The sequence below is a fragment of the Bos indicus genome, chromosome 22 (assembly GCF_029378745.1).
Source record: "Bos indicus isolate NIAB-ARS_2022 breed Sahiwal x Tharparkar chromosome 22, NIAB-ARS_B.indTharparkar_mat_pri_1.0, whole genome shotgun sequence".
Taxonomy (NCBI): domain Eukaryota; kingdom Metazoa; phylum Chordata; class Mammalia; order Artiodactyla; family Bovidae; genus Bos; species Bos indicus.
The window spans coordinates 60,369,895-60,390,901 of NC_091781.1; the positions used below are offsets into that span (position 1 = coordinate 60,369,895).

General features: G+C 53.0%; 1 protein-coding gene across 1 annotated transcript in view; it reads left to right on the forward strand.

Annotated features, from left to right (window-relative positions):
- The first annotated feature begins 221 nt into the window (after positions 1-221).
- TXNRD3 (thioredoxin reductase 3) overlaps positions 222-21,007 on the forward strand; it is a 33,565-nt gene continuing 12,779 nt past the window's right edge. Inside the window, exons 1-11 of the mRNA XM_070777072.1 lie at positions 222-225; positions 345-784; positions 9,686-9,746; positions 10,825-10,934; positions 13,483-13,587; positions 13,797-13,869; positions 14,789-14,908; positions 17,056-17,198; positions 17,360-17,475; positions 18,075-18,300; positions 19,038-19,130. Of these exons, the coding sequence (XP_070633173.1) occupies positions 222-225; positions 345-784; positions 9,686-9,746; positions 10,825-10,934; positions 13,483-13,587; positions 13,797-13,869; positions 14,789-14,908; positions 17,056-17,198; positions 17,360-17,475; positions 18,075-18,300; positions 19,038-19,130 (1,491 nt within the window). The remainder of the gene's footprint in view (positions 226-344; positions 785-9,685; positions 9,747-10,824; positions 10,935-13,482; positions 13,588-13,796; positions 13,870-14,788; positions 14,909-17,055; positions 17,199-17,359; positions 17,476-18,074; positions 18,301-19,037; positions 19,131-21,007) is intronic.

The window sequence follows — 21,007 nt, forward strand, 5'->3', positions numbered from 1 at the left end:
GGCGATCCCGCGGTGCGCGCACCATATCGAGCTAACAAGACCCTGAAGCCTGACACCCGCCGCTTTATGAAGACTGGGCGAGTACAGCACTGCGGTGTCTCAGTGGTTTACTTCGCATGCGCCGAGGGTGGGGCGGGGCTGGGGCGGGACCAGCGGCGTGGGTGGGGCGAGCGTCGGGGCGGGACGAGCGTCGGGGCGGGGCGAGCGTCGGATCTAGCGGTATGGGTGTGGCGAGCGCCGGGGACGGGGCGGAGCCGAGGGCGGGCCAGCGGCGTGGGTGGGGCGAGCGCCGGGGGGCGGGGCGTATCCGGGATTGGGCGACCGCCGGGGACGGGGCGGGGCAGAGGGCGGGGCCAGTGGCGAGGGTGGGGCGAGCGCCCGGGACGGGGCGGAGCCGGGGGCGGGGCAGAGCCGGGAGCAGGGCGAGCGGTCCGGCCTTCACTCCCACTCGGCGCCCCAACTCGGTGTCTGGTTTCTGGACAGGTTCTGCCCGTGCGGGAGCGACACCGCTGTCCTGGCGCAGCCGCCGCCGCCGCCGCCGCCCTCACGGGCACAGACGTTTTCCACGCCAGGGAGGGGCTCGTCCCCCAGCCGCCGACTGGGCAATGTCCGCGGCGCGGCCGGGCCGCCGTCGCCGCCCGGGCGCCGGGCCCGCCCGCCGGCTCCCGGGGCCGGCCGCTTGTCCGGCGCGGCCCGCGAGGAGCTGCGGCGCCGCCTGCTGGGTCTCATTGAGGGCCACCGCGTGGTCATCTTCAGCAAGACCTATTGTCCGCACAGCACGCGGGTAGGCGGCCAGGGCCCCGGGCCCCCACGGCGCCCCGCCCCGGCCTCGGTCAGGGCTCGTCCGATCCGCCCTCGGCTGGGCCGCGCGGTCCTGCCCTGGCCGAAAGCCTGCTGGACGTGGGCCCCTAGGGGCACCTGAGGGGACAGGTCCCTCGGGTCCCGTCCTGGGGACGACGGCGGCGGGTGGCGGGGCTGCTGCGGCTCACCGCGTGCCCTGGGCCGGCCGGGCGGCGGTTTAGGCCGGGCTGCACGCGGAGCACGCGCGGGAGCTGAGAGTTGGAGCAGTGATGCGCTGGAGGACGAAGCGGTCTGTAGGATGGGGCTGGGCGATTTTGAAGGCTGCTTCCACGTTTGAGAGTTGAAACAACGCGTGAACGAGGCACAAGCCTAAGTTGTCGGGTCAGAGGTGAAATTAGGATTCTCAGTCTTGCTGTCAGGTGGATAATGATTTGCACGTTTTTGAAACAAGTGTGTGTGTCACACATGCACCTTGCAGTTCTCTAGCAGACCACACTCCAGCAGGAGCCTCCTGGTTCATCCTCTCCACTCCTCCCAGGGCAACCACTGGCCAGAGTCACTTGCTTTTCCTTAACAATTTTGCTGCCAAACGTATGTATCCCTAAACAATACTTTGCTCCTTTTGGCTTGTATTGGTACTTTGTGTAAGTAGAGTCATGGATTTTTATATTCTGCATGTTTTTCCCAACAGTTATATTTTAGAGATCGCTGCATGTTAGTGTCTGTAAGTGTGGTTTGTTAATTTTCATTGCTGTGTTGTTCCTGAGTGTTATCAGGTCTGACGTTCCTAGTATTTTGCTCTCAAATACAGTATGGCCGTGCCTGTTGTTGCCGCATCCCCCAGTGCACACACACAAGACCTGCTTGAGAGGAGATGTCTTGAAGCTGAATTGCTAAGCCACAGAGGAGGCACAATTTTTTCCTTAGTTAGGTGATACCGAAATGTTCTTCCACACAGTTATACACTTGCCCTCTGACTGGTGTATTACCGGTTCCCACTGCCCTACGTCCTTGCCGACAGTTGATACATGTAATTATTGCCATTCTGGTGTTTATGAGATGGTATTTCACTGTAGCCTTAGTTTTGCGTTTTCTTGATGAACTTAACATCTTTACCTGTGTTTATGGGTCATTTGAGTTTCCTCTTCTGGGAAACATTCAGGCGTTTTGCTTCTTTCTCTATTAGGTTATTTTTTTATACTCATTTTGTAGACATTCTTTATATATTGTGGATTCTAGTCCTTCGGTTCTATGTGTTGGAAAATCGCCCAGACTGGGTTTTTCTTTTTACTCTCTTTATGTGATGTTTTGTTTAACTGAAGTGGAAGTTTAACATAGTGAATCTATCACTTTTTCTTTTCTGGTTTGTGCCTTTTTTAAGTCTTTCTACTCTGAGGTCACAAAGATAGCCTCCTGTGTGGGCTGGTGGAAGTTTTCAGGTGTGCTTATCACACCCCTCTTCTCTGTTCCACCTGAACTTGAAGCCGAGGACGTGTGGGGATCCAGTTCCTTTTTTCCTTTATAACTTAGTTGCCCCTCTTCTTTTTTCGGAGAGTCCTTTCTTTCTACTGTGGTTCGAATGCTCACCAATCACCTGTCAGATTCTCACATATGTGTTGGTTTATTTCCAACCTCTTGTCTTCTTTCTCCGCTTATTGAAGTTGTCCTTTGAAGCTTATAAAAGAGCCAAGCCATCAGAACTGTGCGTGGCCACTGCTATGTCGCTGGGGCCCAGAACAGTGTGAGGCAGGTAAATGGGTTGAATGAATAAACGGCTTTACATCATTCTGGTCGAACCTTTGCTGACACAGAACATCTTAGGACAGATGATTTTCTGTTCTGTGTGCGTCACGACTTCTAACAACATGGCCACTACTTTGAGTCCTGTTACATAATTGGACAGCTTTGATAACTAGAACTTTTTTCAGTTCAGTTCAGTCTCTCAGTCATGTCCGACTCGTCGTGACCCCATGGACTGCAGCACGCCAGGCCTCCCTGTCCATCACCAAGTCCCGGAGTTTCTCACACTCATGTCCATTGAGTTGGTGATGCCATCCAACCATCTCATCCTCTGTCGTCCCCTTCTCCTCCCGCCTTCAATCAAAACTTTTTTAATGGAGCCCAAATCTGTCCATCTGAAACATTTTGGCGGTGCCTGTCACTCCCGTGCACAGAATTAGGAATCTGGCTTCTAGTTGGATGGCAGATCTTCCAGTATTTTCCCTGAGCGCTTTTCTTTCCTGGCCAAGCTTTTCATGCGTTCGTATCATCTGTCTTTACACATGACCCTTCACTAAACGAGTTGTGCAGTAATTTGACCACGAATCACCCAAACTGGACACCGTATTCCACATCCCTACCTGTGGCCTTGCCTTTCAAGAACTCATGGCCTAAAGGAGCTGTAATCAGCCTGTTCTCACGCACTGAAAGACACGTGCGTGCGAGGCAGCTGCTGTGGGGATGAGAGGTAAAGCATCTACTTCTGTGGGGTCGGAGGAATTGAAGACGTGATGTTTAAGCTGGTCCTGGAGAGATAAGTTGGACGTAGGCAAGGTAGAGCTTCAATAGTTGAGGAATTCGTGTGAGCAAAGGCAGGGGATGAAAACATGAAAACACTGGGCTGAACGTAGGCTGTAGGAAGGGAATCAGGAGAGGGACGTGGGAACGGGCTGGCCTGCAGCTGCTCAGCGGTACTGAGGTCTAAACGTGTGCCGCTGCGCGTGGGCCTGATGACGTCGGGCGGGAGGAAAGGAGTGACAGGGTCTGCCCTGGGCTGGAGTCCCACCTGAGAGGAGTGCGAGGAGCGGGGGCAGCTGACCGGGCAGGGAGCTCCTTGAGTCAGGCGACCGCGCGGCCCAAACTCAAGAGTGAAAACGTGCCCTTCCCCCAGTTAACTTTCAAGCCATGTTTTCCCTAATCCTCTATTCACACTTTTGTGGATTGAAAACATACTTGCATTGGTTAGCTTTTTTTCCCCTATAATAAAATACGCATAATATCGTTTACTATTTTAACCATTTTAGGTTTCATGGCATTAAGACCGTTCCTGTTTTGTGCTGCCATCACCGTCCACCCACAGAGCTTTTTTCGTCTTCCCCAACTGACACTCTGACCTCATTAAACAGTAACTCTCCATCCCCACCCCCAGCCGCTAACCACCATCTGCTTTCTGCCCTATGAATCTGAAAGTATTTGCCATTTTCTGACTGGCTTATTTCGGTCTGATGTCCTCAGAGTTCATCTATGCTGTAGCATGGGTCAGGATTCCTTGCCTTTTTTTAAATTATTTTTTTATTGAAGGATAATTGCTTTACAGAATTTTGCTGTTTTCTGTCAAATCTCAACCTGAATCAGCCATAGGTATACATACGTCCCCTCTCTTTTGAACCTGCCTCCCATCTCCCGCCCCATCCCACCCCTCCAGGTTGATACAGAGCCCCTGTTTGAGTTCCCTGAGACATACAGCAAATTCCCGTTGGCTATCTATTTTACACATGGTAATGTAAGTTTCCACGTTACTCTCTCCATACATCTCGCCCTCTCCTCCCCTCTCCCCATGTCCGTAAGTCTATTCTCTATGTCTGTTTCTCCATTGCTGCCCTGTAAATAAATTCTTCAGTACCATTTTTCTGGATTTCGTATATATGCATTAGAATACGATATTTATCTTTCTCTTTCTGACTCACTTCACTCTGTATAATAGGTTCTAGGTTCATCCGCCTTATTAGATCTGACTCAAACGCGTTCCTTTTTATGGCCGAGTAATATTCCATCGTGTGTATGTACCACAACTTCTGTATCCATTCATCTGCCAGTGGGCATCTAGGTTGCTTCCATGCTCTAGCTGTTGTAAACAGTGCTGCAGTGAGCGGTGGGATACATGTGTCTTTTTCAATTTTGGTTTCCTCAGGATATATGCCTTGGAGAAGGAAATGGCAACCCACTCCAGTGTTCTTGCCTGGAGAATCCCAGGGAGGGCGGAGCCTGGTGGGCTGCTGTCTATGGGGTCGCACAGAGTCGGACACGACTGAAGCGATGCAGCTGCAGCAGCAGCAGCAGGGTATATGCCTAGGAGTGGGATTGCTGGGTCATATGGTGGTTTTCAGAGAAGGCAATGGCACCCCACTCCAGTACTCTTGCCTGGAAAATCCGTGGACGGAGGAGCCTGGTGGGCTGCAGTCCATGGGGTCGCTAAGAGTCGGACACGACTGAGCGCCTTCACTTTCACTTTTCACTTCCATGCATTGGAGAAGGAAATGGAAACCCACTCCAGTGTTCTTGCCTGGAGAACCCCAGGGACGGGGAAGTCTGGTGGGCTGCCGTCTATGGGGTCACACAGAGTCAGATACGACTGAAGTGACTTAACATAGCATAGCATACCATGGTGGTTTTATTCCTAGTTTTTAAGGAATCTCCGTACCATCTTCCACAGTGGTTTGCATTCCCACCAACAGTGCAAGAGCACACCCTCTCCAGCATTCATTGTTCGTAGACTTTTTGATGATGGCCATTTTGACTGGTGTGAGGTGATATCTCATTGTGGTTTTGATTTGCATTTCTCTAATAATGAGCAATGTTGAGCATCTTTTCATGTGTTTGTTAGCCATCTGTATGTCTTCTTTGGAGAAATGTCTGCTTAGGTCTTTTTCCCACTTTTTGATTGGGTTGTTTGTTTTTCTGGTATTGAGTTGTATGAGTTGCTTGTATATTTTGGAAATTAACCCTATGTCAGTTGTTTCATTTGCTATTATTTTCTCCCATTTCTGAAGGTTGTCTTTTCACCTTGCTTATAGTTTCCTTTGCTGTGCTGAAGATTTTAAGTTTAATCAGGTCCCACTTGTTTCCTTTTGTTTTTATTTCCATTATTCTAGGAGGTGGGTCATAGAGGATCTTGCTTTGATTTATGTCATCAAGTGTTCTGCCTCTGTTTACCTCTAAGAGTTTTATACTTTCTGGTCTTACATTTAGGTCTTTAATCCATTTTCAGTTGATCTTTGTGTATGGTGTTAGGAAGTGTTCTAATTGCATTCTTTTACATGTAGCTGTCCAGTTTTCCCAGCACCATTTATTGAAGAGGCTGTCTTTGCCCCATTGTATGTTCTTGCCTCCTTTGTCAAGAATAAGGTGCCCATAGGTGCATGGGTTAAATTCTGGGCTTTCTGTCTTGTTCCGTTGGTCTGTATTTCTGTTTTTGTGCCAGTGCCATACTGTCTTGATGACTGTAGCTTTGTAGTATAACCTGAAGTCAGGAAGGTTGATTCCTCCAGCTCCATTCTTTTTTCTCAAAACTGCTTTGACTATTTGCAATCTTTTGTTCCATATGAATTATGAATTTTTTTGTTCTAGTTCTGTGAAAAATGTCATTGGTAATTTGATAGGGATCACATTGAATCTGTAGATTGCATTTGGTAGTGTAGTCATTTTCACAATATTGATTCTTCCTACCCAGGAACATGGAATCTCTCTCTATCTGTTTATGTTGTCTTTGATTTCTTTCATTAGTGTCTTATAATTTTCTGTGTACAGTTCTTTTGTCTCCTTGCTGCTAAGTCGCTTCAGTCATGTCCGACTCTGTGCAATCCCATAGATGGCAGCCCACCAGGCTCCCCTGTCCCTGGGATTCTCCAGGCAAAAACACTATTTGTCTCCTTAAGTAAGTTTATTCCTACATATTTAATTCTTTGGTTCCAGTGATGAATGGGATTGATTCCTTATTTTTCTCTTTCTGATTTTTCATTGTTAGTGTATAGAAATGCAAGTGATTTCTGTGTATTGATTTTGTGTCCTGTAACTTTGCTAAATTCACTTGTTCAGTTCAGTCGTTCAGTCACGTCCGACTCTTTGTGACTCCATGGACTGCAGCACGCCAGGCCTCCCTGTCCCTCACTATCTTCCTGAGCTTGCTCAAACTCATGTCCATTGAATCACTGATGCCGTCCAACCATCTCATCCTCTGTTGTCCCCTTCTCCCGCCGTCAGTCTTTCCCACCATCGGGGTCTTTTCAAATGACTCAGTTCTTTGCATCAGGTGGCCAAAGTACTGGAGTTTCAACTTCAACATCAGTCCTTTCAAAGAATATTCAGGACTGATTTCCTTTAGGATGGACTGGCTGGATCTCCTTGCAGTCCAAGGGACTCTCAAGAGTCTTCTCCATTATTTTGCTTCTTGGATATTTGGATTACTGTTTTTCATCAATCTGGGCTATTTGGGGGCATCTCTTCAAATATTATTCTTGCGTTTTATTTCCTCTCTTACTGGTATTCACGCCTTGTGTGTGTTGTGCTCCATGCTGGCCCGATTTCCCCTAGGCTCCTGTCCTTTATCTTTTCCCTCCATGGCGTGAGGCTGCACACTCTCCACTCACGTCCTCAGCTCTGCAAGTCCTGCCAGCCTGAGTCTACTGTTGAGACACCATAGTGGAATTTTGACTGTAGGTATTGCACTTTCCCATAATTGCTTAATACCCAGTTGGTTCCTGTCCATAATTCCTGTCTTTTTATTGGTTTTCCACTGGGTGAGACATTGCCGTCATGCTTCTCCGGATCTCCTGAAGCATAGTTTTCTCAAGCTCCTTAAAGGCATTTACATGGGTGACTTTCCTGTCCGTCGCACTGTCGGGGCCTCTCAGAGGCGGTTTCTCCTGCCTGCCTTCTGCTTGTGTGTGGACCCCCTGTGCTGTTTCTTTGTGTGTCTGGTCATTTTGTTGTTGAAACCAGGGCGTTTCCGGTAATGCATTATAGCCACTCTAGACAGTGCAGCCGTCCTTCTCTGTGGCCGGTTTCTGCTTGTGTATCTCTGATGGGTTATTTTCAGGAAGTCTGTTTCCACTCCTCTCAAGTGTGGCCGTGGGTCTGTGCAGCCACCGGGGGTGACGGGTTCAGCGGCCGCCTGTGTTACACTGTCGGACTCTCAGTGTCGTGCCCGGGTGTCACACTCCTCTGGTTGCGGGTCAGGTGCTCTGCTTTCCTGGCAGTGCCCTGGGGTGTGAACTGCTCTGTGGTGGTGTTGTTAAGTCGCTCCAACTCTGTGACCCCACAGACTGCAGCACGCCAGGCTTCCTTGTCCTTCACCATCTCCCAGAGCTTGCTCAAACTCACGTCCGTTGAGTCAGTCATGCCATCCAATCATCTCGTCCTCTGTCGCCCCTTCTCCTCCTGCCCTCATCTTTCCAGTGAGTCAGCTCTTCATGCCAGGCAGCCGCCAGCCGGGCCCCTCTGCAGCGGTCGTTACTGAGCAGATTTGCAGTTTTTTCTTACCCTGGCAGGGCCGTTCTTCAACGTCTCCTCCTGGCTCTCTGCTGACCGGTGGCTCACAGTTAGCCTTCTGCCAGGGGGAGCCACTGGCATCCTCTGACTCGGCCTCTGACTCTGATGGACCTCTCAGCTGTGCCTGAGTGTGAACCGCCCCACAGTCCATGCCAGAGGGTCAGTTTCTTAGGGTGGAGCTCAGCGCTCTCTAATCTTGTGGTTTCCCCCTTGCCCCGAGCGGCCTCTGAGACCTTGCTCCAGAGCTGGGGTGCCCACCCGCTTCCCTTGAAACAGCCTGCTTTATGAGCTGCTCTGATAGGGTGTAGCCTCCGGTCTCCTTGGCTTGCCTCTCCCAGCCCGGAGCCCTGCCCTGCCAGTGGGCTGGGCAGCGTGATCAGGGCCCTGCTGTTTTCACCTGGGACAGAAACTCTGATCTATGAATGAGGTGGTGCAGGAGGAGAGCTTTCCCTTGCTGCCACACTCACCAGTAATACAGCCTCTGCCACTCGAACCTGAGCGATAGAAATGGCAACGGCCCACCTTGGGGTGGCTGGGACCCCAGAGAGCAGGGCGCCCTGTCTCCTCGGCCACGGCCACCTGCAGTGGCACCTCCGTCACGCTCGGGGGCGGAAGACGGATCCCTGAGGCTCCCCGCTCTTACTGACATCTAGTAGATTCTCTTGAATATGCGTTGCCTCATTTGCTGTGTGCCCTCAACTTCCAGAGACTTCAGTGGCCCTTTTTAATTAGCTCTCACCAGCCGTGGACATCTACCAGGGGCAGACGGGCCAAGACCCTCGCGCCTCTGTCCTGGAGCTGGAGCCCCTCGGCTCCCCTTCGAGGGCTGAGGTCACTGAAGGGCCAGAGTCCTTCTGACGGTGGACTCTGATTGACCTCAGTGGCGGCAGTTGGAGAACTCCCAGGAGGTGACTGAGAATTTCCCCTGGAAGGTCTTGCTGGCTCAGGAGATCAGCTGAGAGGGACTGGAAAGAGGACCCGCTCCATGCAGAGCGCTGTGGAGACTTCTGGATGGATGGGGAGTAGGCGCGGGGCAGGAAGAGGCTGCAGGAGGGGGTCTGAAACTCTCCGTAGTCACAGACAAGCTCCTGGTGACACCTCACTGCTGGGCCCCTGTCCGCATGGCAGGGCCCAGGGCTTTGTGTTCAGGCAACTGGCGGATGGTGACAGTGGGGGCATCTGCCTCCCCTCCTGGCGGGCAGGGAGGGTGTCCTGCTCATCGTTGCGTGGTGAGTTTGGGGAACAATGGATGAGTCATCCTAGGTGTGTGACAGTTGAATGGTTTAGTGACTGTTGAAAGAAAACAGAGAGGAGAGGGCATGTGGACACAGGTGGGTTGGTGTGGGGCATGCTCCGTGCGAGGCGTCTGGGGTTACCCAGCTGGAGAAATGCTGCTTGTCTTGAGTTCCAAGAAAGAGGCTTGAGTGAAAGGTACAGATTTGGAAGTGAGACAGCAGGTTGTAAAAGAAGGGAAGAGGCGGCCTGAGGTCATTCTGGGAAGGTGGCCCGGGGCTCGCACTCCTGAAGGGCCTGCTTGAGCGTCCCTGCTGCCTTGCCCACACTCCATAGCTGTGTCTGGTCTCTGCGGGAGGAGAACGCAGGTGCATTTTCATTGCAGGTTAAAGAACTCTTTTCTTCTCTGGGAGTTGACTGTAACATCTTAGAACTTGATCAAGTTGGTAAGTAGAATGGTTCGTACCTGTTGTTTGTAATCAACGTCCACAAGATTGACTTCTTTCCTTGTATTGCCTCGTTCAGTTCAGTTTGCTCCTGTCTCTTTGGGCTCGATGAGCTGGTTGCACCTACCTCCAACCCCGCAGAAGATGAACCTGTATGTGGAAGTACTTTGCGTGGATTTTTGCGTACATTGCATTTGAGGGGGATGGAAGGCAGCCGTGTTAGGCAGTGCTGGTGGTCCTCAGGCGTGTCTGCCCACTGTCCGGCGGCCTAGAGGAGGCAGTATCAGGACGAGGCGGGTCTGCCCATCTCCTGAGCGCAGCCCCAGGAGGGCCGGCGCGCCAGTGTTCCCGCTTTCCTGCTTCTGAATCCCATGCACTTTCCACGGGTGTGCGTGGAGAACAGAAAGCCCAATCTCTGCCTTCATGAGACTTCACCCCTCTCTTTAGCCAGGTCAATTTAATAAGTGAAATGCTCTTGAATCTTTGAGACTTTGCTGAAGAGTTTACCACATGGGGAGCCTGAAGGACCGAGGGCCTGGTTCAGTTTTTAGGAGTGGAGGGTATGTTTTGGACTATGAGCATAAAGATTTTTTCAAATGTAATTGTTGGATATATTTTCTGTGTTACCACCGTTAGAGCATATATTATGTTTGCTCTTTAAAGACGATTCTTATCTGTCTCTGCCTAGCCAGTGGATTATAGATCAGATTCTAATTTGAAAGGGTTCATTTAAAAAGGAGTCATGAGTCTGCTCTTTATTCTGTAAGGCTTCCTTTGAACCCCTGAGTCGTCGCTTCGTGAAGCTGACGACGTGCATGTGGGCATCTGAGTGTCGCAGCACTTCAGCTCAGCTCACAGAGCCTCGGAACCTTTGCAGGGTCTTCCGTCTCTGATCTTTCATCCTCAGGTGAGGGGGCCGGTGTCCAGGAGGCTCTGTCAGAGATCACCAGCCAGAGGGCTGTGCCCAGTGTCGTCTCTGATCTCTCATCCTCAGATGAGGGGGCCGGTGTCCAGGAGGCTCTGTCGCGGAGCCTCAGGACCTTTGCAGGGTCTTCCGTCTCTGATCTTTCATCCTCAGATGAGGGGGCCAGTGTCCAGGAGGCTCTGTCGGAGATCACCAGCCAGAGGACTGTGCCCAGTGTCTTCGTGAATAGAGTGCACGTGGGCGGCTGTGACCACACTTTCCAGGTAAATAGTACCGTGTGTTTCTGAAGGCTGTCTGTCCAAATTTTGTTTTTAAGAAAATACTTAAAAGAGGTGGAAATGGTTTTTACAAATCTGTTCATTTGTGTCTTTTGGAGCTTGTAAAATCAAAAGCTTCCCTGGTGGCTCACATGGTAAAGAATCTGCCTGCAATGTGGAAGACCCGAGTTCGATCCCTGGGTTGGGAAGATCCCCTGGAGGAGGAAATGGCAACCCACTCCAGTATTCTGTCCTGGGAAATCCCATGGACAGAGGAGCCTGGTGGGCTACAGTCCATGGGGTCCCAAAGAGTCAGACATGACTGAGCGACTAGGCACTATAGGATGATTATCAGATAATCATGATTACTTTAAGAGAAATTAACTTTTCTACCAATTCAAACTTTCAACACTGAGAAGGAGAAGGTTTCAAGTGAGTTTGGAGGACAGAAGGGTGGGCTGCCCTGCTCTCTCCCTCCAAATGGGGACAAATGAGGCCTCCTTCCACCTCGAGGTTTAGGGAAATGAGGTCAGCACTGGCAGTCCAGCCCAGCGAGCACAGCTCTCCCACCAAGGCTGCTGGCCCTGCGAGCTTTGAGAAGCTCTGTTTGGTTCCTAGAATGCAGAAATGAACAGGAATCATTTGGTTACGTAGAGATAGATAAAAATTGATATGTAATAATAAGGACCTTATTTTAACTATCTGTTTGCTTTTATTAAAACTCTGCTCATAGGTCCTTTATATATGTAATCATCAGCGGTGATGGATTAAATACTTAGGTTTAGATTCAATTAAGAATTACATTTTTGGGGCTTCACTGGTGGTACTTTGGATAAGAACCTGCCTGCCAATGCAGGGGACACAGGTTTGATCCCTGGTCCAGGAAGATCCCACGTGCAGCAGAGCAACCAAGCCTGAACGCTGCAGCTACTGGGCCCCAGCACCCAGAGCCCGTGCTCCCCGTCAAGAGAAGCCACCGCAGTGAGAAGCCCGCACACCACAGCTAGAGAGCTGCCCCTGGTCACTGCAGCTGGAGGGAGCCTGCACGGCAGGGAAGACCCACACAGCCAAGAAGAAATAAAGTGATTTTTTAAAAGCTTCATACATTTAAAAAGAAAGAATTACACTTTTGTGGGGAGAAAAGTTGTCTACATAGCACGTTAATCTGGGATCAGCATCAGTTTCCAGAAACTGCCTGCTTCATCCGTCCTGGAAGCAGGTGCCATTGCTGTAGCCTCCAACGCCTTCGGAGGCGCTGGGCTTGGCAGTGCCCGCTGGGAAAGTGCATCACGGGGTGTGGGGGCTGCTTCGGGCTGCAGAGACGCCGGGTCTCCTCGGAGGCTGAAAGCCCCCAAGAGCACCCGAGGCGGGGGGCTGCCGGCCGGGGCCGGGGCCATGCGCCTCGCCGCGTCTGTGGTCCTGCAGCACTCGCACGGCACTCGCAGGACAAGCCGGCTCAGGAGCCAGCGTGATGACTGAGCAGCCGACCTCGCACAGACAGAACTGCCGTTCAGCCTCACGTGGAGCCTCCAGCCTTGTCCACGCTGCTTCTGGCCTCAGGGAGGGCCACGTGGACATCAGGTTGTGCCTCCGGGTCAGCCCTGACCTTTCCCAACAGATGAAGCAGAAGGCTTGTGTTGTACCGGAAGTTGCAAGATTTAGGTCAACCTATGAAAAATCAGGAGAAAACCCACAGTGTATGCCCGCCGATGATGTGTGAGCACTGTTTTCAGAGAAGACTAGCGCAGGTGGACGCGGGCAGAGGATGCCGCTCCTGGTCTTACATCAGGCTCGTGTGCTCGCCCCTCCCAGCCATCCTCGGAGCCAAGTGCTGGTCGAAAGGAAAGTCGCTTCAATCAGAAAAGCTGGCATCTGGGGAGAAGGGGACCCACGTCCCAGAACCAGCTGGCAGGATTCTGCTTGGCCGTGAACGTTTTTAAAGGGAAAAGAGGGAATCAGTTAATCGCTAAGGTGGGAGGCCAGCCTCTCCATCGCCTCCCATCGTATGCGACCTGCTGACACCTGCAGCCCTGCTTGGCTCCATCGCACCCTCTCGGTTCCTGCACACTTGCTGAGGGCAGAGTGTGCTCGAGAGTCACTCACGTTTTAACCACTCAGTTCCTCATGCCTTTTTACACCTTTTAACCCGGGAGGGGAGTCCCCCACTTAGCAAGGCGTGTGTGCCTCCAGTAGAGCAGAAGTCAGGGCCAGGTTAAGTGCCACCCAGTGAGCTCATTGTTACGGTTAAGGTCTGAGGAGAACAGAGTGAGCCAGCAGGAAGGGCCCAGAGAGCTGCTTACGGAGCGAGCTTGTCTGACATGGGATGAGGCCCGACCTCCCCGCCATCTGACATGTGCCTCCCTGTTGGGTGATAACCAGTGCGTTTATCTGCTGTGGCATCGGTCTGACTAGTCGGGCCCGGCCGAACACCCTCCAGATAAATTCACAGTCCAGCTTACCTGCACTTCAGGTTAACTGTCCCTGAGGTTTCTATAGAAGCCGTGTGTGCTGAGTCAGCTTGGTCATGCTGTGTTCTGTCCTTTGACTCCCCCAGGCACATCAGAGTGGTTTATTACAGCAGCTCCTCCAGCAGGATCCGGCGTATGACTACGACCTCATCGTCATCGGTGGGGGCTCCGGGGGCCTCTCGTGTGCTCAGGTGAGAAGAAGCAGCCGCCATGGACGATCCTCACGGCGATGGCCATAAGCCTCCCTTCTGCCGTCGACACTTAGGCCGTTCCAGTCTGCGCTGCTGTTGTGGCATGGCTGGGTTAAGAAAGAGGAGAGACTGTTTCTTCACAGACACAGTCTCATCCTTCAGGGGAAGGTCGGGAAAACGACGAGGTCTCCGTGTGTCTCTGTTCGCAGGAAGCCGCCGTCCTGGGGAGGAAGGTCATGGTGCTGGACTTCGTGGTCCCGTCCCCCCGTGGCACGGCCTGGGGTGAGTGGCTCTCCTGCTGTCGTCGGGGGGCTTGTTGTCTTTGGTTCTCATTGGTCTGCCTTGGTCCTCACCACAGCCCCAGAGGGTGACCCGCCTGCCTCGGGCTGAGGACACCGTCCCCGGTCCTGTGTTAACAAGAGATGCCAGAAAGATAACACGAAAATGATTAAGGGGGATTTTGCAAAGGGAAATTCCACGCCCCAAGTGCCCCACCGCGTGTGCCAGGATAACTTTGCACCCACATGGGGGTGTTTCACGGTTGTGGTCTCGCAGCGGGGTGTGCCCCATCATGCTTGCCTAGGTTGGCCGTGACGCTTTTCTGTGTCTCTGCGTGGATATTATAACCGACACCCTGGCTGCAGGAAGGTCAGCTGAGTACCGTGTGTGCACTCCACGTCCATTTGGTGCACACTTGTCCGCCTCCCTTCTGCTTCCCCGTCCCGGGCACAGCCCTGCCTCCTGGTACCAGGGGGACGTGCTCTCGGAGGGCACCGATGTGAGTGTCTCTCTCACCCCGTGTTGGTGAGAGTCCAGGCAGCTGGTGGCGGGTGGTACTGGCCCAGAGGAGTCAGGGTTGCCCAGGGAAAGGCTGGAGGCCGGCCCTGCCTGGCCTCAGAGCAGCGTGTGCCCAGTTAGCCTGACCCGGTCCTGACTATCTCGTGGTTGGGACTCAGGTGGAAGTCTTGGATTCTGTACCCAGGAAACTGTTCGAATGCACGTCGGAATTTGCTCATTCCTGGGCCTCCTGCAGGGACCCTCGGTCACTGTAACGCACATCGTTTTGTGTACTGGTGTGTGACGCTGACCCCACAGTCGTCAAGGCTGTTGTTCCCACGTTTTCATAGCACCCGCTCTGCGTGTGTAAGCCACATGAACACACACATGCACACACAGCATCACAGCTGTGGCTCTCGCTCAGGTCTTGGTGGCACGTGTGTGAATGTTGGCTGTATCCCGAAGAAGCTGATGCACCAGGCCGCGCTGCTGGGGCAGGCGCTGACCGACTCCAGGAAGTTCGGCTGGGAGTACAGTCAGCAAGGTGGGTGATGCGTGAAACCGTCCAGACTGGGAGGAAAGAGGGAAGAATAGGTTTCTTAGAAATGCTTGCTCTTTCTGTTTCTGTAGTTGACTTTTACGCTAGTTTAATAAACACTCATTAGGAGCTCACATGTGCCAGCGGGACCCAGGATTCCAAGACAGTCAGTGCAGACCTGCTGTCGGGGCCTTAGGTCTGGGGAAGGGTTGTTGCAGCCCCGGCCATCCCAGACGCACAGCAGAGTGTGCGGGGGCTTTCAGGGCAGGAGTTAGGAGCGAGTCTAAGGAGAGCGCTGACTTGGGTGGAACGCCGCGGGCAGGCTGGATGGAGCAGGGTGGAATGATGTCCACGCTGGCCTGGAGGTGGTCCAGGGGCCTCTGAGCGCGTGTGAGAAGGTGGAGGAGTGCGGCAGACCTGGAACACACAGAACAGTGAAGGGGGGCGTGAGAGCCGATGAGGCTAGAAAGCTGTTGAGAAGAAGAGTGTGCGGAACTTCCGTACCAGCAGCAGTAACTCACAGAAGTGGAATAACGGGGATCACAGCAATCGTGATACAAGGGCTTGGAAGGCACTCCGCTGGGGTGTACAGAACACTCAAGGGAGTGTGAAAGCACAGCAAAACCGTGCTCTGATTCTGGAGGGAATGCTTACGTACTGTGAAGGCGTTATCTCAGAGCTATTTCGTAAAGTTTATTTAAAGTCCAAGGAAAATGTCAGAATTTTTTTTTTCCTTTTGGAACTGGACAGATTATTCTCAAGTTCGTATTGAAAAGTAAATGTGTGAGGGTAGCTGTGCCACCTTTGAGGAACCAGGGGAGCGACATTTCCACCTGAACTTAAGATGCTGTTGCTCGTCACACGACCGAGCGGTCAGGTGGTGCAGCAGAGCAGGCCTTCCACGGACCTGCCACCTCAGGGCCCTGGGGACCTTCCAGGGGTCCTGCTCCTGACTCTGCAGGTCTGGGGAGGGGTCCCCAGGAGCCGCGTATCTCAGCCTGCTTCTTGGGGTGCTGACATGCAGGCATGTTGTGAAACTTCTGAAAATGTCTTTTACACAAACCAGAAGCAAAGGTCCCTGGGGCCATGAGACGCACGGTTCTCTGAGGCCTGGGAGCCTGGCCTGTCTGGAGAGAGGGGCCGACAGAGGACGTGAGCCTGGCAGAGAGCTAGTCAGTGGTGGTCGTAACCCCGGGATCAGGGGCGTGGGGTTGGGGAACACAGTCACCAGACTGACCGTCTGGACCACACGGTCTTAGACCTGTTGTCCTGTTGCTGAGGTTGTAGAAAGGGTGACGTGACATCTGGGCCGTAATCGCTGATGTCGCCCAAGTCCCCACACACAGTGACTCTGTCCTCCACTGTGCTCTGGGGTCCCTCAGCCTGGTGGGCGGGTCCCTGAGTGCGCTGGAGGGTCAGGGTCCAAATGGACCGAGGGTGAGCCCCCGGTCGGCTGGGTTTGTGGTTGAGGGTCTCACCCAGCTTGACAGGACCCCGGACCAGTGTTTCCCTGGGGAGCATCAGCAGATGGGGTGAATCCAGGAAATGAGCCCCGCCTGGCAGGCCCAGGAGTAAGCAGGAGCCTTGAGTCCACCGGCCTCACCCTGGCTTCGGCAGGAAGTGGTGAGCTCTCACCTGAGCGCCGGTGTTCACTGTCGCAGGCCTGCCTGCGGGCACCCGTGCCCCACCTGTGGATCCCGGGGCCGGCCGTGGGAGGGCTGTTTCCTGCCCCACTCCGTGCATTTTCATCATGTTCAGAACTCTGCTTTCTTCGTGTTTGTCACATGAAAGAAGCTGTGTGTGTGAGTCGCTCAGTCGTGTCCGACTCTTTGCAACCCCATGGACTGTAGCCTGCCAGGCTCCTCTGTCTATGGGATTCTCCAGGCAAGAGTACTGGAGTGGGCTGCCATTTCAATCTCCAGGGGATCTTCCTGACCCAGGGATCGAACCCGGGTCTCCTGCCTTACAGGTGGATGCTTATCTCCTCAGCCACCAGGGAAGCCATGGTGGCTGTAATTGGCATACGAAGACTTCTTGCTAATTATCTTCTATTCACTTCTGGATCCCTAAAGCAATGGACGCGCGTGTGCCATGTGTGACTTCACGGTGGCCGTGCAGCCCCTCACGCCCGCCTGCCCCTCGTCTCTCCCCAGTGAGACACAGCTGGGCCACCATGACAGAGGCCATCCAGAGCCACATCGGCTCGCTGAGCTGGGGCCACCGGCTGGCCCTGCGGGAGAAGGCAGTGACCTACGTCAACTCCTTCGGGGAGTTTGTTGAGCACCACAAAGTCAAGGTCAGTTGGGCCTTTGGCCCCGTTGGTTGCCCCCCTGACTTGCGCCTGCGCCCACGTGAACTGGGGCTCCGTGTTGAGGGCTGCACCCAGCGTGCGAGCATCCTGGTGTCCGATCAGTCTGGTACTAAAGGAAAAGTGAAGTTTGCTTTGCTTTTTTCAAGGCAACCAATGAAAAAGGACAGGAGGTGCTTTACACTGCTGCGAAGTTTGTCATCGCGACAGGAGAGAGGCCGCGCTACTTGGGAATCCCGGGAGACAGAGAGTACTGCATCACCAGGTGGGGTTAACTAGGCCGTCTGCCCGTAAGTTGCGTTACGTCTGTGTCTCCAGACTATTCACTCCCTGGCTCATTTCACGAGAGATTTGCACTGACGACAAGCGGAAGGGCACGCAAGGCGGAGCTGAGGGCACAGACGCAGTGTCTCCAGGCCTCCGGGCGGGAGAGCGAGTCTGGGCTTTGGTCCACGCTCGCTGGAGCCCAGGGCGAAGCAGCATTTGCCACTAGCTTCAGGCTTTCGTGTCTGTGATGGTGGTGGACCGGGTGACCAGGAGACTCGCTGTCCCGATGCTGGGACTTAACAGGAATTCCCAGTGGACAGTTGTCAGGAGGACCTGTGACCTCGATGTATGAAGCAGGACGACGACTCGCACACTTTCTCGACCAGACGCACTTTAAGAAACACGCTTTTCACTGTGTGGCTGTTCAGGTGGACACCCAACGCAGGCTTTGCACGTGGGCCACTGTTCGATTTCCAGTCTCCTGGCTGGACGTCCTCCTCCGAGGTGGACACACCTGCAGTCCCCGAGAGCCGCTCCCCCAGCGCCCACGTGCTCTGGTCCCAGCGCCGTCCCACATGGAGCCCCTTCTCTCTGCAGCGACGACCTGTTCTCGCTGCCCTACTGCCCGGGTGCGACCCTGGTGGTGGGCGCGTCCTACGTGGCGCTGGAGTGTGCGGGCTTCCTGGCCGGCCTGGGCCTGGAGGTCACGGTCATGGTGCGCTCGGTGCTCCTTCGGGGCTTCGACCAGGAGATGGCCGAGAAGGTGGGCGCCTCCATGCAGCAGCTCGGTGTGCGCTTCCTGCGCAAGTTCGTGCCCGTGGAGGTGAGTCTCGGCCATCGCCCTGCCGGTCCAGCTCCACAAGCTCCCCTTCTGTTTGATTTTTAAAAAAATCCTGAGGCATTTGGGATGTCAGTTCCTCGACCAGGGATCGAGCCTGTGCCCCCTGCAGTGGGAGTGTCGAGTCCTCACCTCTGGGCCACTGTTTCCAGGAGGGAGAGGCTCCTCCTGGGGCTGCTTGTGTTACCCTTGTTCATGCTGCTCCCCAGGGACCCTGAGGGCGGGGTGCCCCTTCCAATCCCTGCCCGCCCCGCCTCTGCCCACAAGCACGTCTCAGCGCTGATGGCTCTACTAGCATCCGCCTCAACTCCACACCGTTCATACAGCCGCCTGCTGGGCGTCTCCGTTTGAATGCCTCTCAACATGTTTAATGCAACAAGAGAAAATAAAGCTCCCGATTTCCCGCCCGGTGTCCTCCCGCTGCCGTCCTGGCCTGTCTCCATCCTTGGGAGGTCGTCCCCCAGTACACACGGACCCCCGCGACTTCCAGTCCACTCTTCCCGCTCACCCAGGGGCTTGTCTCTCCCTCAACCACCCTCGGGCCGGTCCTCCGTCCTCCAGCCCTGCTCCGTGCACACGGAACATGCCCGCCTGCACACACATGCCCTGCCCCCCACCCTGTGTGCTCCGTGCACACGGAACACGCCCGCCTGCACATACGCCCTGCCCCCCCATGCTGTGTCACCTGCGGAGAGAATCCACGCACTGTCCATCCTCACCAGGTCCAGCAGCTGGAGAGGGGCCTGCCTGGGAGGCTGAAGGTAGTGGCGAAATCCACGGAAGGGACAGAGACAATCGAGGGCATTTACAACACGGTGAGCGTCTGCCGGGCGAGCAGGGGCGGATGGACACGCTTGTGAATTGGCGCAGATGAAATACGTGGGGAGATGATACCAGGGTTGACTTTTTTGACTCTCTGTGAGAGTCTAGTACATATGGAACATGTTGGGCTGTTGATATTTGATGGGTTTTGGTGGCACACGAAGAATATGATGCTGAAATATGCGGGTGTGTGTAACAGTGCAGGGAACAAAATCTGGAAGCAGGTGTGAGTGGAAGTTGCTCAGTCGCGTCCAACTCTTTGTGACCTTGTGGACTATACTGTCCATGGAATTCTCCAGGCCAGAATACTGGAGTGGGTAGCCGTTCCCTTCTCCAGGGGATCTTCCTAACCCAGGGATCAAACCCAGGTCTCCTGTGTTGCAAATTCTTTACCAGATGAGCTACATGGGAACCTGGAAGCAGGTGTGCCTGCCTGCTGTTAGCGCTCACTTCTGGGAAGTTAGATGTCTTATACATTTCTGCATTTGACCATTTTTGCAATAAGCATTGATTATATTTTATAATCAAAAGCAACAAAAGCAAGCTACGTCAAATCTGCAAACAGTGTGAGTAGTCCGCGGACCCTTGGGTGGCAGTTGTTATAACTGAAACTCATGCAAGTCAGACATTTCTCATGTAAACTGTGGTTTATTGCTAACCTGGGTCAAACTGTTCATGTATGGTTCATATACTCTAACAGTATGTTTTTTTTTCAACTAAAAGTGAATGATGTTGTGAAGATGACCAAAGCCAAAGGCAGGTGTAAGGAAAACAAGCGTAAGAACCAGCCCCTGTCGGGACTGTGATCAGGGCTGTGATGCGTGTGTGACCACTGGAAGTGCTCGCTGCTGCACTGCCCAGGCTTCCAGCTCACGCTGCGTCTGCCCGTTGACCGAGGCCGTCTGTCGTAGCCCCCAGCAAAGTTAGTACATTTCTCTATAGACATCAAGAACATCTTCCGTTAGACTTATTCCTAGGCATTTACATATTTTTGTATAGTTACAAATGCTGTTTTTGAAAACGTGTCATTACCTTTCACAGTCTGTTGCTGATATATAGAAAGGCTGCTCACTTGTGTGATTGTGTGATCGAATTGTGTGATTCGATTCAGCTGAGCCCATTTGATCACGTGTCCTTAAACGGTTCAGCGTCTTTGTTATGCATGCGTAGCAAGGACTTGCTTCCTTCTGTTGACTCTTCCTCTTCTTCCTTTTCCGCGTGAGGGCACCAGCCACGGCCCCCACGCAGCGCTGACAGGAAATGCAGACCTGGGCGCTCCAGCCTTGCTCCGGGGTCGGGAGGGAGGTTTTCACTGTTTCGTGGTTAAAGAGCAGGGTTTTCCCATAGGGTTTTGGTAGCTAATCATGGTAGAGAAATCATTTTCTAGTTTTGTTTGCTAAGTTGTTGTTGTTGTTATTTTGGTTTTTTGTTTGTTAAAAGTCAGCAGTAGGTGTTCAGCTGTAAGAATGTTCCTTTTGTGGCTGTTGATTATCTTTTCTTTAATCAATCAGTGTGTTGCATTGTATTGATTTACAGTCAACTGTGTATTACTGGTGTAAATCCAACTGGATAATGAACGGTTCTTATTGTATATTTTTAGATTTGGCTATTTAAAATTTTTGTACCTATATTCATGAATTATATCAGCTTATAATTTTCCTTTCGCATATTGAACTTCCCAGATTTGGATATCAAAGTTTTCTAGCTCATGAAAGAAGTCCGGAATCTGCCCCTTCTTTTTCAGTTCTCTAGAAGCATTTATGTGCTACTGGAATTATTGTTTTTGTTCAGTCTCTAAATTGTGTCTGACTTTTTGGGACCCCAGGGACTGCAGCACACCAGGCTTCCCTGTCCATCACCAGCTCCCGGA